The sequence below is a fragment of the Microtus oregoni genome, unplaced genomic scaffold (assembly GCF_018167655.1).
Source record: "Microtus oregoni isolate MIOR12 unplaced genomic scaffold, Mior012 000006F_ref0000085, whole genome shotgun sequence".
Lineage (NCBI taxonomy): Eukaryota > Metazoa > Chordata > Mammalia > Rodentia > Cricetidae > Microtus > Microtus oregoni.
Genome location: NW_024543065.1, coordinates 27,677,816 through 27,693,226, shown reverse-complemented (window position 1 = coordinate 27,693,226; position 15,411 = coordinate 27,677,816). Strand labels below are relative to the sequence as shown.

General features: G+C 41.6%; 1 protein-coding gene across 2 annotated transcripts; it reads right to left on the bottom strand.

Moving 5' to 3' along the window:
• Positions 1 to 2,392: 2,392 nt before the first annotated feature.
• Positions 2,393 to 15,129, bottom strand: Cd164 (CD164 molecule). Of its 2 annotated transcripts, none has more exons than XM_041654156.1 (6): positions 14,878 to 15,129; positions 12,151 to 12,237; positions 10,766 to 10,840; positions 9,733 to 9,771; positions 5,735 to 5,791; positions 2,393 to 4,769 (listed from the first exon to the last, which is right to left on the bottom strand). In XM_041654156.1, the coding sequence occupies exons 1-6, from the start codon at positions 15,041 to 15,043 to the stop codon at positions 4,600 to 4,602; spliced, it is 594 nt and encodes a 197-aa protein (XP_041510090.1). In that variant the 5' UTR covers positions 15,044 to 15,129; the 3' UTR covers positions 2,393 to 4,599. The 2 variants fall into 2 exon arrangements, with proteins under 2 accessions (XP_041510090.1, XP_041510091.1); XM_041654157.1 differs by having other exon boundaries at positions 2,393 to 4,766.
• Positions 15,130 to 15,411: the final 282 nt, after the last annotated feature.

The window sequence follows — 15,411 nt, the reverse complement described above, 5'->3', positions numbered from 1 at the left end:
CAATCTCTCACAGATATTCCTACAGGCTGATCTGATCTGGGCAATTTCTCAATTGAGATGCCCTTCTCAGATGACTCTAGGCTGCGTCAAGTTGACAGTTAAAGCTCAGAAGGACAAGACTCTATGATATTGGAGATATGCAGCAATTTCCTCTGAGTTCCACATCCCATGGTGGAATGAGCCTCCCTAAGATACAAGAAGTTAGTTACATCTTAATCTGTTTTACACTAGAACGCTGGTTCGCAATCTGTATGCTGCGAGTCCTCTGGAAGTCGAACAAGCCTTTCACGGGGGTTGCATATCGGATAGTCTGAATATCAGATAGCTACAATTCATAACGGTAGCAAAGTTACAGTTATGAAGTAGCAGTGTAAAGGTTGGGGGTCACCACCACATGAAGAACTGTATTACAGGGTTGCAGCTTTAGGAAGGGCTAAGAACCACTGTCCTAGAGGGAGGCTCCCAGGAAACAGGAAACAACTCTCACTGAGTTCCTGAAGCATTTCACCTGACCCCCACCAAGGCTGTAAGCAGTACTGTTGAGGAGGCTCTCCAGCCTGCCAACTGCCTGCACATCACACAGGACTAGAGGATGACAGCTATTATGGGTCAGCACCCGAGATGGAGTTGGCTGTTCAGTGATGCAGCTGTTTGAGTCACCTCTGGTCACATAGTAACTTGTCACCAATTCTCCAAATTCACAGCTTTATTACTATGAACTTTGACATAACAATCAACACCAAGGTAAGCAGACCTTTGATCATCTCTCCCCAGAAAGTGCTCACTGCACAAGATGCCGAGCATGCACCAAAGAAAGCTACAGGGATGGAGTGGAGATGGACCAAAAGATGCTATGTGTACTACAGTTGCCAGGCTCGAGGCAGAGCTACTCAAGCCCACTGGAGCCCAGATGTCATCAAAAGCTCCAGATACTGAGCATGGAACTGCAGTCTTTCCCAGCTGAGTTTGTCTTGCTTTGGTCAAGTCTATCCTGGCTATCTTCCCATTCCTCCCTTTTGGAATGCAAGGGTTTACTGTGCCAGTGTGTGTTAGAAGTATGTGTTTTGACTTTACAGGGCTCATGATCAAAGAGACTGCCTTAAGTCTGAGAACAGACTTTATAAAATAGAAGTGTTCATAGGGCACTTATGAAATGGGACTGAATCATCTTTATGAGATGTCCATGAGCTTATGAGGGTCAAGGGTGGGATGTAATGGTTTATTGACAGTTTGTGGCGGTTAACTTTGTCAACCTGACAGGACTTTAAGATTACCTATGAGACTTAACCTCTGGGTTAAGTCTGGGTTATGTCTTCCTAAGAGACATAGGAAGCTCCAAAGAGATTGTGAAGATCCACTTAAAGAGTATTTTGAAAAAGAATCGCGAGCCAGGAGTGGTGGGGCACAGCACCATTATTTAATCCCAGTGCTTAGAGAAGTATGCAGATCTGAGTTTCATGCCAGAGCTACAAAGTGAGTCCTGTCTCAACCCTGCCACCCTCCGACCACCCCCCAAAAGGAGGAAAATCTAATGAGTTTCTGTATTCCCTTCTCTGCTTTCTGGGCTACTGATAACTAAACAGTTCCCGCTCCCGTGCCTTCTCTACATCCCAAGGTGTGAACAAAAACAAGCCTTCAAGTTGCCTCTGTCAGTTTTGTTCACAGCAATAAAAAGGTTAATACACATGCATTTATGTATTGCTTGAATAGCTAAAAGTTAGAACATAAGAATTATTTCTCTCTCTGAGACAATATCTCATGTAGTCCAGGCTACTCGAGTCACTGTATAGGGCTGCTTTGAACCGATCCATTGCCTCTACCTCCCACGTGGTCAGGTAAGAGAACATGTGGCTATCTTTCACTTTTCATCAAAACAAAGTAAGATTATATATATATCAAAAAGCGAGCATGTGAACAAAGCATACGAATGAGTGGTTTCTGGAGAAATGATCAAATACAGATGCTTCTGCACATGGTCCAGCAGAACTAGACTTTGCATGGCAGCATACGGCCTGATGCTCTAAACACAAGTCAAGTTTCATTTCTCATGCACTCTGAAGTAAAGAGCAGGATGTGGCTAGCAAGATGGCTCAATCTCTGGAACCCACAGAGATAAAAGGAGACCCAACTCCACAAAAGCTGTCTCTGACCCACACCTAACTCTCTCTCGCTCACTCTTGGTTAAGGTAAGTTTGGAGGGGAGGATGTCCCTTTTATCCTCTGTCCAGCTATCACTTCTAAGGTTCGAATCCATAACCTTTAGGAACCATATACTAGCTTACAGAACACAAAAACAGTAGACAACCAAGCCTCAAATGGACAGGTAAGGCAAATACAACAACGTTAAATTTTATAATCAAAATGTGACACTTTTGATCAATAAAGAGACTAATTCAATAAACATGTATTTATTTTAAATCAGTTTGGTACACATACAGATTAGTTTTATAGTTTTTATTGAACTCAAATAGAAACTTCTAAGTACAGCAGTGTCTGCTTGTGCAGCAAGTACAGTAAAGGTAAAATAAGGTATTTGACAGAACTTGATCTTCAGGACAAATCAGATGAAAACTCTGAAAAGGTTTCTATATACCTTCTGGATTAAAAAAAAAAACCCAAAAATCATTAATGGCTCAAAATACTACCTTACTAAACAAAGGTGGGAAAGAGTGATGGCAGCTGTGAATTCTGTAGCAAGAGCTTATGTAGAGACTTGCAAAACGTCACTAACTGTCTATGATGTTAGAGCAGTGCTCAAAACTACAGGAGTTTCAAATTAAGTTACATTCTCAGAGAACTTGCTACATGTGCTGACATTTATATGGGGCAAGGAAGTCACACAGAGGTAAATGACAATTACACCAATTTTGCCACCTTATAAGGAATGAAAATTCTGTGTATTTTCAAAAGAACTTTAGCACTTACTTAAAACAGCCACGGCACTGTAATAAATTTTGTGAGGTACCTAGAATATTACAATGGAAACAAACTGTGAGGTAAACCTATCTTTCCCCAAAAACCTTTGAAGCCAGAGATTTTAAACAAGTAAGGCACTTGAAAACATTAGGTGTATGTACAAATGTGCAAGTAACACAAACTTCAGCTGTACCAATAAGTGACAAAGAAACAGAAACTTCATTGTAAGAGTACAGGGAGTTTCACTTATGAAGAAAAGAACAAAGCAATGTCATTTCCTACTATCAACACTGGGAACCAAGTGCTAAACTCTGCTACTCTAAAGAAACTAACACAAAACTTCAATGACATAGGACACCAAAAGCCCATTTCCAATTGGAGCCTCTAACTAGTCCATGTGTCAGAGGCAAGGGAGCACTAACTCTACAACTAAACAAATTAGCGTTTTACCTAAAGCTACAGAAATAAAAGTATGCATGATTACAGCACATGGGAACTGAAACCAAGGAGGAAGAAAAGGAGTCAAGAGAGAACAGCCCATTCAGCTTAGAAATCCACTGCAATCTCCTCTCAAACCTCAGGGTTTTACGTTACACAGGTCACATCTGTTAGAAAACAAAGTGATTGTCTCATTTTAAGTACTAGAAAATGATTCTAAAACTCCTTCCTTTTCACCTCATGTAAAAACTACTTTTCAGGAAAACCTGGTGGAATCCTTAAGATATAGTAATATCTGGATACTCTGTGTACAGAGGGAAAGATAATCAAATCAATTTTATGTCTATTCAACAGCCCTATGAAAAATGTTAGATAGTTTCATATAGGAAGCCTTTCAGCTTAGAATTATTCTTTAGCTTCTATTTCTCAGCTCTGGAGAAGCCAATGTTTAAATTAAACATTAACAGCATGTTATCTAAAAGCAGGTTCACTGTTGCTCACACCAACAGTTACATTCTCAGACCAAGCTTGACCTCCCACAATGTGAATATATTACTGTCCAGCCGCCGTCTCGGTCTGTCTTAAGGCACTGTTCTGTTTTCTTAATACAGTGTTTTATGAGTATGAACAAAACCTGTTACACATTAATGGTCTGCATCCTTTCCTTTCTCTAAATCTGGAATGTGATTCCCTGCACGGCATCGTATTTCTAGTGTATCAAATACAACTATCAAGCACAGCCCTCTAAAGGTAGTTTAGCACTAGTCAATTCAGTTCCTTTTGAAGTCAAGCCTTCAGTCTACCTGACTGGTGCCCATCTGGCACTCTTCTGAATTCTGGCCACTAAGTCACACCTGGAGTTAGGATGAATTAACACAGACTTTAGTTTTTAAATGACTACATTTAACTCCCAATCAGGTTGCCTGCACAGGACACCACCTTCCATAGCTTATAGAGTCACATTTGGCATATCAGAGGAAAAATATAATCGCACAGCAGCAGCCGCTCTATAAACAAAACATGAGAGCCACATGGATTCATGCACAATATTTTCAATATTCCTGTTAAGCAAAATGGTTTAACTGACTTTTCTTCAAGAACGATGCTCCACAATATCCTGTATTCATCCTTTGGAAATGTAAAGGTCCTGGAACAGTGGCTTCCATGTGGGACTTCATGAAATAGTATTTTGGTTTCAGTGAGTTACATACTAACTGCCAGTCTGCATTCATTGAATGGGTCTGTTTACAGAGTGTGGTAATTTCGTTCTTTAGATTTGCAGAATTTATAGAGAAAGAAGATCACAGCCTGCACGCCTAAGACAAGAACAATTCCTCCAATGAAGCTGGCTGCATCGAAGGTAGACTTCCGCTCAGGTTGGTAGGTTGGGGTCAGGGTGGTGTTTGTCGCACCTGCTATGACAACAAAAAGAAGAATCCTCAATGAGCGGCATGGGTATTTACAATTTCCAGACCCACCCGGGCATCAAGTTTGCCATGAGTTAAATTCTATAAATAGGGTCTTCCTGAGTCAAGTTTTTCTAACACAAGTAACAATCTACATTTTCAACAAAGAAAATAGTATATTCAATAGTACTCTGCTAGTTAATTTGCATTATGAGAAATCATTACAAAGCCATAAGGAAAACAAATTTAAAAACTAGAATTTCTACAAACAAAATTAAAAATGTAAATGTACTGCCAATAATTCTGTATTACGAAAAAGTGTTAGCAAGTCAGAAGAAATCTAGAATTTATAAAGGGAGTAAACTGTTTCAAGAGGAAACAGAAAAGAGATTACTATGTACTTCAATGTCAAACTAGATGCCAATGTATTCTTGAGGAGAACATCACTGAAGGCTCTAGTAAGCTGACCAACTTTAACATTAGCCAGGAGTAGATCTTGGCTGGCAGAGTCAAGTTCTAGGCACTAAAATCCTCAAACAAAAACGAATTCACTCCTAGTGTTTTCTATGAAGCTGCAAAACAGCAGGAGCAGGAAGTCACAATGGTCAAACAGTAGCACTCGGATCCACGCTAGTCTAAGAAAATGAACATCATTTAAGAAGAACAGGGAAGTGGAAATCTTTTCAGACTTGTCTAATTAAAAATGATAATCTTACCTTCACCAAAACCATGAAGGTATCACACCTTATAAGTAACTGGTAGTCCCAAATTTGATTTTGCATCTAGGGCTTACAGAAAGGCTTTAGAGAAAACACTTACTAAATCTAAAGGGCCAGGACACATCAAAACTAGAAAAGGACCCTCAGCAGAGCATTAGGAGTCAACCACTGCCTTGGCTCTCTAAGTCATAGGTATCCACAAATAAACTGAACCTAGGTGGCAGAGTCACTGGTAGTTTATAAAGCCCCAATTACCTGATGTGACAACTGAGGGAGTAGGTGTAGGAGAGGAAGGCCGAGTTGTGGGTTTAGCTGGAATAAAAACAAAATACATTTGGAAACCTTAAATTTCTAACTTCCCAATTATCCAATATACAGTTTCTAAAACAACACTTTTAATTTTTTAGAGAAGCATTTACATATATTCTAACAGATTTAGCCAGCATAAGCTTGTTTTTATGGTAAGACATATGTCTACATGTAAGACACACATATTAAGACAAAGACTGCAGAGAGACAAAGGGGAACAAGTATATTTAGGGAAGAGTGTTACAGGTTTCATTCTTTTATGAACAATCTTGCTCCTATGACAAATTAGTATATATAACTAAAATACACAACCGAGTATATTATATATACCATGCTTTGCTTATTTTTAAGGGATCAAGTAGAATACTACACTTTGCAATGCAAAACCAGTCAAGGTCAAAGCATTAAGCAGGCATGGTTGGGTTTCAATAAAGCCTTATCTGCTAGCATGAGCACCCAGGGCTGGATGGAGTAGCTCCTACTTGGATGATACAGTCTACCTACCTCACAGTATGAGGCTAATGTACCGTCTAAACATAAAATGACCTCTGAAAATGAAGTTCTTGATTGCAGGAACTATAAACAGTGTCTACTACTGAGTAAAGTCACGAAGAATTCTTGTACCAGTACTAGAGGCTATACAGTGAGAGACTGTCTCAAACAAACACCAAACAAATGAACAAAACTTTTAAAATTATAGTATAAAATGTGCCTGTCTATATACGGATGGATGACATGGCACAAGTATGGAAGTCAACCTATAGGAGCTGGTTTTCTCCTGCCATGTGGCAAGTACCTTTATCTCCTGAGCCATTCTGCCAGCCCCCAAGTTCTAACATAAAGTTAAAATATAAAGCTCTGTGCTTCAACAATAATTATAAACCAACATTGGGCTTTAAGACAAATGTCACTAGTAAAAGGCATTGTTGGCATCCCAAAGTTAACAGGATCCTAGGAAGCCAAGGTATTCTCATTCTCATAGGACTAAGGCAAACTTCTACTAAGATTGATATGAAGGCTAATAAAATAGCCCAGCTACCAGTAAAAGCACTTGCTAGGCAAACCTGCTGACCATACTTCCCTCCCTAGAACCTAGGTAAAGGAGGAAGAAAGCCAACTCCAAAAATGTCATCTGATCTCTACTCCATATGGCTCGTCGCATCTCTCCCCCAGAACTAAGCCCCCTAGTTATACTACTAATTGGCCAGTCCTGAAATCACATACATAGAAGAAACACTAAACAGACTAAGAAAGTGGTACACACACACACACACACACACACACACAGAAACATTTGAGGGAGCAAGGAAGGGAGCATGGGAGGGATGGAAGGAGAAAAGAGATAGGGAAAATAATATAATTGTACTTTAATTTAAAAAAAAAACCTGGGAAACACACACACTCAAATCCTAAGGACACCTTATCTCCCTCTTTTACCTTGCATCTTAAAGGGTAGTAACATAAATAATTCCTACGTTAGAAGGCCTGACTATTTTAAGACTTATTTCCTTTCATAGTTTGTTTAAATATACCTGTTGTGAGACAATCTTTTTGTATACCATGAAGATATACCTTCTAATTGGTTTAATAAAGAGCTGAACGGCCAATAACTAGGCAAAAGAGGATAGATGAGACTTCCAGAAAGAGATAGGAACTCTGGGAAGAAGAGAGGAAGTAATCGCCAACCAGACACGGAGGAAATGGGATGCACAGAACTGAGCAGAGATAAAGAGCCATGTGAAAGAATGTAGATTAATGTAAATGGGTTAACTTAAGTTACAAGAGCTAGTTGGGACAGGCCTAAGCTAGAGCCAAGCTTTTATAATTAATAAGTCTCCGTATCATTATTTGGGAGCTGGAGGTCCAAAGAAAGTTCCACAACATATATCTTCTGTGTAACCAAACAACAATTGAGATATGACAAAATGAACTTTACAAATTAAATATTTATTAACTTCTTTTCAATCTTAAAATACTAGTTTTAGCCAGGTGGTAGTGGCACAAGTCTTTAATCCCAGCACTCAGGAGGAAGAGAAAGGTAGATCTCTGGGAGTTTGAGGCTAGCCTGCCTGGTCTACAAAATTAAGTTCTAGGACAGCCAAGGCTACATAGAGAAACCCTATCTCAAAAAAAAAAAAAAAAAAAGGTTTTGTTTGATGTTATGGTAAGAAAATTCTGTAGATTTGCTATGTAGTTTTCACTATTCACTCTTTTGTTTGTTTGTTTTTCGAGACAAGGTTTCTCTGTGTAGCTTTGGAGCCTGTCCTGGAACTAGCTTTTATAGACCAGGCTAGCTCTGCTGGGGTTAAAGGCATGCGTGACCTGACCACTGCCTGGCCACTATCCACTCTTAAAGAATGGTAAAACTTATTATTTTTGTTACTAGGTAAAACATTTTAACAAATTTAAATCGAAAAGAGTATTATATTGACAATATTTTCAAAATAAGACACTACTTTATTGAATATACCTCCTGACCTGTATGCCCTTTTCATTAAACAAAACCCCTAAATTATAATAAACTATTGGTTGATCAGGAGCACCACCCAGGGTAACATCATTTGTACTAAACACTTAACCCTTCCTTTTGTCTTCCACTCAATGAATCACCCCCCTTCCCCACTTCCTCTGACATTATTTGGTCACTACACTAAAAGTACCATTTACACTGAGGAAAGGCTACTCAACTAACTGTACTGGAAAGAAATGGAAGGAGCTTCGGTTTCCTTAAACAGATACACTTCCTAAGGCAAGCCTAGCATTCTTCCACTTTATAGAACCACAAAAAGGAGAAACAAGACTCACTGAACAGAATGTAATACATTAAGAATGGTTTGGGGGATTTCTTCTGTCTGTCCATATCCCAGGCTCACCATTTTCTCAGTCAACGATCTCCACCAAGTACAGAAGCAGAGCACTAACAGTCCACTAAGATAAACGTGGTAGTATTTGCAGGTTCTTGGCATGAACATTTCTACTATAACTGATTTCAAGTCCACTCTGGTCTTTTACTTTGCACAAGCCATAATAGTACATTTTATTAAAATACAAGTCTGGTCCTATGAGGACCTACATGCTTCGATACCATCTAAGTCTCAGAATACAGAGCATACAGAGGAACTTCTGAGTTTTGCTTTAGATTTGCCAAGTTTACCAAGTTTATTGTCACCCAGTATAAGATACTTAACATCTCACCATACCCTTACCTCTTTTCGGTCAGTATGAACCCCCTGTTTCATTTGGCATGTTTCCCCTATTTCCCAGTGTTGTGTCAGTCAGTATCTTCCACAGGCTAATCCATCTCTATCTCACTCAACACACACCTACAGATTCCCAACATACAATGCTCACTGACTTTATTCATTTTTCTGGTAGCATAAAACTAGGGGCTAATTAGTTCTGTCCATACCCTCTCATCTGGCCTAGAATAGACAGTTTAATGCCACTCCCTTAAAGTTCTCATTGTACCCCTGAGATGAACTAACTGTCCAATCGTGGGTATAAGAAGTGAAGTATACCTCCAGCTTAGAGCAAGAGGGAAAAAAGCAACACAAACACACCTAACTATTATCCTTTGTCATAAAAAGTGCACTTAGTTATACACACACAAGACTCGAGGAAGTTAATTTCTGAAAACATTCTGGCACACTGCTCAATAATGACAATTGCAATTTCCTGTCTGCTTTTCTGTTTTCCGAGATTTATAAGACATCCACAAAAAGCAGCCCAAGGCCTCGATGTACCAACTAAGTAAACCTATTGAGAGTCACTAAAAACGAACTACTCCAGAGTCATATGCACCACCCCAAGGACACACCTTTACACCACTGTTGTAGTCATGGCTAAATGAAATTTAAAACAACACCAACATCTCTTAGCCAGTAAGTTATCAACAGGCCTTTACACTCCCCAACAAACAAGGAAGAGAAAATCCTCTGCATTACCTGTAGAGTTGGTTGGCACTGGGGTGCTGGTAGGCTTGACTGAAAGAGAGAGACACAAAGTTGTTTAAGCTTGGAACAACAGCTTCCCCACCTGGGAACACTACCTGCAGCTTTACGACATGCACTCCACCCCTGGAAGAGACAGTACTCACACCCAACACTAGTTTCCCTTTCTTTAGAAACGAAACCATCAATTTTCAGTGGCATCTCACTTCCTCCTAAGATACTTCTTAGCCTTTCTCACAGTTTAGCCACACAGTTTATAACAAACATCTACAAGGCAAATACAGGCCTTATGTTTTCTCTTTCCCTTCTTGTAGGCAAGGGGTAAAAAAAAAAAAAAAAATCAATGTGATGGCTGGAATATTAGACAGTAACGTCTAAACATTTTTGGGAAAGGTCGAGTCCCTTGCTTATGTATGACTTACACAGTATTATCCATTCTACACAGGATAAAATTAACCTAATACTAATCTAACCCGTTAAATTCACAGTGGAACGGAAAAAGTCATATCAAAATTAAACAGTCAAGAGTTGTCATCAATGGTTAGATATTTTCTACAAAAATACTTCATTCAAATTGGAATTTGATTTCCCCATTAACTTTGAGTAACATCAAAGCTGTTAGCTGGGCATGGTGGTCACTGCTATATGGGAAGCAGAGACAGAATATGAAGTTCACACTGAGGTAGATAGTTCGAGGAAGAATGAGCAAAAGAAAGGGTTGGGGTGCTGGGAGAAGAACCAGCTGTTTCAACTAGGATTTTTTCAGGGTAAAGAGTAAAAGTCAAAGAGTAATCAAATCCCTCTAATACAGAAGATGAATACAGACATTTACTTAGTTGTAACACTTGAAGGGAGGAACTAAACAGTGCAGGAAATGAAAGACTTACAGCTGAATCACGAAACCAAGATTTAACTATCCTTTTTATTAATGGGAATGGTCTGGTGGTGTTTAAATGTAGCCCAGTCAGAGTAAAGCAATGGTCTCACCCACCCTCTGTGGTCAAGTCCCCGTGATGGGAAAACTTACCAGAACAGGACTCAGTTTTGTTCACTGAGGTACAATTATTTACTGATGATGCACTTGAACAATACGTCTTATTTTCTATGAAAGAGAGAGAGAGAGCGAGCAATTACTTACATCACACCTCTGGCTTTGCTTTAAGCTCTAGAAGACTACTACTACAAAACAAAACAAAACCAAGCCAAATGTGGCTGATACACACCTGTGACTGTGACCCCAGCGCTCTGGATGAAGGCTCTCTCAAGTTTTCAAGCTTGAGAGCAATAAAAACTGCTATTCCTTTCCCACCGTCTTAGAGACAAATCTAAGTCATCTGAGTATACTGACCAGATTAGTTGTCCACAGTATCTAAATCGTTTTCCTAAATAGGCAGATTTGGAGTGATAACTGGAGAGCCTTCAACAACAAATCTTAAGACAGAGGACATAATCTCCAAACCTCAACAATTCCTACGTACCAATCATAGGGGAGGGGATCTACCCTCAAGTACCACTTCATAGCTTAACAATTTGCACCACACAATGATAGCTCCCAATACTTTAAAAAATGTTCTGAACATCATGTGCTACTCACAGAATACTAAATAAAGGAACTTAACACATAACTCCACTTTTTACTGAAAAAGCAAAAAAAACCATAGTTTCTGCACCTTAGGGGTACCAAACAAATAAAAAGGGAAAGTTCTTTAATGGATTGCTTTGCTGACAGAGAAAGCTGCAAGTACCTCACCTTAAGAAAACAGTGTAACTCAGTGTAAGTGTATAGTGTAACTCAGTCTAAGAAAAACTCTTACATTTCAGCAGACTTCCATCTAGCTCATAGCTGTCAAATGGAATCAGCTCTCCCTTCTTATTCCTCCTTCATATCTAAGCATTCAACCATATCATAGAAGGTCTCTACAGTTCATCTCCCAAGACAATGACTCTACTTCCAAAGGAAAATTACACACCATTTTCAGTTAAATCTAGCACACTTTAATCCTTCTGAAGGTCTAAAATCTCTCCTTTAAAAGCTACTAAATCTTAACAGGCAAGTGTAAGAAATCCAAGGGAAATGTAAAGCAACTAGTATGTTTATGGAAGGATTAGATTTGGAAAATAAATACTGCCCACTATTTTAAATATGCTCAAGGATTTTGTTCAAGAATATTCAGTAGGGGGCTGGAGAGATGGCTCAGTGGATAAGAGCACTGGCTGCTCTTCCAAACGTCTTGAGTTCAATTCCCAGCAACCACATGGTGGCTCACAACCATCTGTAATGAGATTTGGCTCCCTCCTCTGGCTTGCGGGCATACATGGAGGCAGAATGTTGTATACATAATAAATAATAAATAAAATCTTTAAAAAAAAAAAGAATATTCAGTAGGGCTTGCGACTCCAAAAGTTTCTTACCTTCTTTGCATTCTATCCAAAAGCAGGTAGTATTAGCAGTGGTAGCATTAATACAGGAGAAACAGCTGTTGTGGTTCGCACAGATGTCTGGGGGGAAAATTATGAAATCAATGAATTGATATTTCATTTAGCTTGTTCTACATCTTTTTCGGACAATAAGCATTTGATTTAGTTTTAATAACTAATAATTCAATGAAATGGTATGTTTATAAACTGGTTTATTAAAAAAGTTCAGCCACAGGCCAACAAGATGGCACAAAGAGTACAGTACAGGTTGATTGTCGGTCTGAGTTCAGCGCCCTGGACCACATATCAGGAGACAAGTCTTCCTCAATGTTGTATTTGAACCGCCACTTGTGTGCTATGGCAAGTGTGTGTTTACACACATGCACACACACAAATATAAAAAAATATTATCAGCCTGGCATAGTGATGCATGCCTTTAATCCTAGCACTAAGGCGGAAAACAGGCAAATCTCTTTGAATTTGAGGCCAGCCTGGTCTATACAGTGAGTTCCAGGACAGCCAGGGTTACACAGTGAGACCTTGTCTCAAAAAGCAAAAGAAATTCAAAATTCCAATCATCAACTCCGAATGCGTAAGTAAACTTTTGGAAAACAGGCTAGTGTGTATAGTCAGTAGTGGGAAAAGATTATCAGACAATCCTTCACAAGACTGAAAGATACCCAGACATTCAGGGATTCAAGACAAAACATATAATAGGGAAACACTGTTATAACACCAACAAAGAGAAATCATTGCTTCCAAACACCAGAGAAAATATGAAGTTTTAAGAGTACAGATTTGAAAATTCAACTCTGATGGTGCCATTCTGAAATCAAATTACTTTCCCAGAGAGTCAGTCTTCATCAATGATTCACTTTCCAGGAGGGTTCTCGGCAACGAGAAGATACATCTTAAGGGGTCACATTCGTGTGTGTGTGTGTGTGTGTGTGTGTGTGTATGATTTAACAAATCAGCAAGGTATAGGTCAACCATGGTTCTCAACCTGTGGGTCTCAACCCCAGAAGCCGGGAAAGGGAGTGTCCAACGACCCTTTCACAAAGGTCTCCTAAGACCAACAGCATATTAGATAGATTCATAAGGGTAACACAATTACAGTTAGGAAGTAGTAAGAAAAATTTTAATGGTTGAGGGTAACCACAACATGAGGAATCTTATTAAAGAGTCGCAGCATTATGGAAGGTTGAGAACCACTGCTCTAAACCGAACAGCCCCCAAACAAGAAAGACCTTAGAAGACAAGTAACAAGTCTGGATAAAGAAATGGACTTATAACGAATGCCTGCAACATTCTCCTTTGCCTTCCTCAGTTCTGCAGAACCACCGCACCCCAACCGTTACTGGAAACGGGATTGTCTGGTGGATGAGGGCTTTCACAAAACACACGTTCTTAAGACAGGCTAGTCACAGTCTTGTTCGCCTGACGATGGTACAGCATGGGGAATGCTACTTCCCACAATGCAGCTTACCCTATCATTTTCAGAAAACGCAAGTTAAGCCCTCCGCGGGTATTTCAATTATACAAAGGCAATTAACCTGGCATTTCCAGGCTCCTCTTAAAAACAAAATGAAAAACCCACACATTACACTTCTGGGAGGAAACTGTCAAATAAGCAGAAGACAAAAATAATTTTGCTTTAACATCTTAACTGTGATAGTAATTTCCAGAACTGTTCTGAAATTTACTTTGCTCATTTAAAAATATTTTAATTTTACCCTAGCAATCTTCCTGTGTCTAACAAGAAATCGGATATTACACGCACAGTTTCATTCACATTCCATCTTATAAAATGCTAAAACCAGAGAAGGCACTAGAACAACATTAACACTCGAAAAAAAAGCCAATGTCAAGTCATCACACTTCAGCAATCCCCAGCTGAGTAGCGCAGTTACTGCTTGCCTAAACTAAGGACAACAAACAATCTAAACTAAACACCTCGTGCCTCATTACTTCAAATTTATCTTCTCGGTCTCCTTTACGTTGTCACGGCCTACGTCAATTTGTATAAGCCTCAACATCCCCTAGAGTTTAAACAAAAGGCACGTTCCTCCACCGGACTGTTGGAGAAGTCGACACACTGGATTTCGACTAACTCCACAACCCTCAAAACACAGGACCCCGGGAGAGCAGTTTACCGGGCTCTTTCCTATCCCGCCCCGGGCTTCACCTCCCGTCACCCAGCCTCGAAGCACCGGCCACATGCGTCGGTCCGGTCCTCCTTCCCTTACACAATCAAATCTCGGACACAGCCCTTACTCTGCCAAGTCTATGTGAAGTTCCAGGAGGCTGAATAGTCTTCGAGCCAAGGGGTGGGGTGGGGGGACCAACTCATCTTTAAGTTTCTCCCCGACCCCGGCCCCTACTTTCAACTTCCGGAGAAGCCTCGTGGGGAGGACAGCCCTGCGTGGACAAGAGCCTGGCCCGGGAGCCCAAAGTTTGCGCTCGCCGCCGACTTCGGGGCGCGTCGCCTCGCCTCGCCCACTAACTCCTAACTGCCACCGCGGAAGCGAGCCACGTCGCCGTCCTGAGCTGCGGCGCGCAGTTCCCAGACACCTGGGGATGGCGCCTCCGCGGGCAGCGCGATCAGCCCCGCGGCCTAGCTCGCCGGTCGCCCCCGCACCCCACCCGTCGGGCCGCGGCACACGGGCCGGGCGGCCATGTTGCGCGGGTTCCACCGGGTCGTCGCGTGTGGCGGGCGCCCACCTGGCAGCACGGTGGGCGTGAGCGTCTTCGGCACCGGCGTGCTGGTCGCGGGCGAGGGCTCGGTCACGTTGGGAGGTGGGCTGCCGGTGCCCGTCTGCGCCGTCGCCACGCAGAGCGCGGCCAGGCAGGTGGCGGCCCAGAGCAGTCGGCGGGAGACACCCGACATCGTGTCCTCAGGCCAGGCGTCCAGGAGAAAGCTGCGGCCAGCCGAGCTCCGTCCAGCCCTGCGTCCCCCTGCGGCGCCGCCCCCGATGAGCCCGCCCCGCGGGAGCGCGCGGCAGTCACGTGAGCAGCCCGGCGGGGGCGGGACGGACGAAACCACCAGGAAGGGCCGCGGGAGGGAGAGCGGCGGCCGGAGGAGACCGTCTCCGTCTTGCCTTTGCGGGACAGCAGTCGGTGCTTCGTAAGCGGTCTTTCTCGTCCTGAGACTGCCGCGAGCGACGCTACGAGCCTTTCCGCACGTCTGCGGCAGGAACGTCCCCCGCCATGGCAAGGATGGAACAGTCCGCGTGATGCAAGAGGGGCGGGCACCGG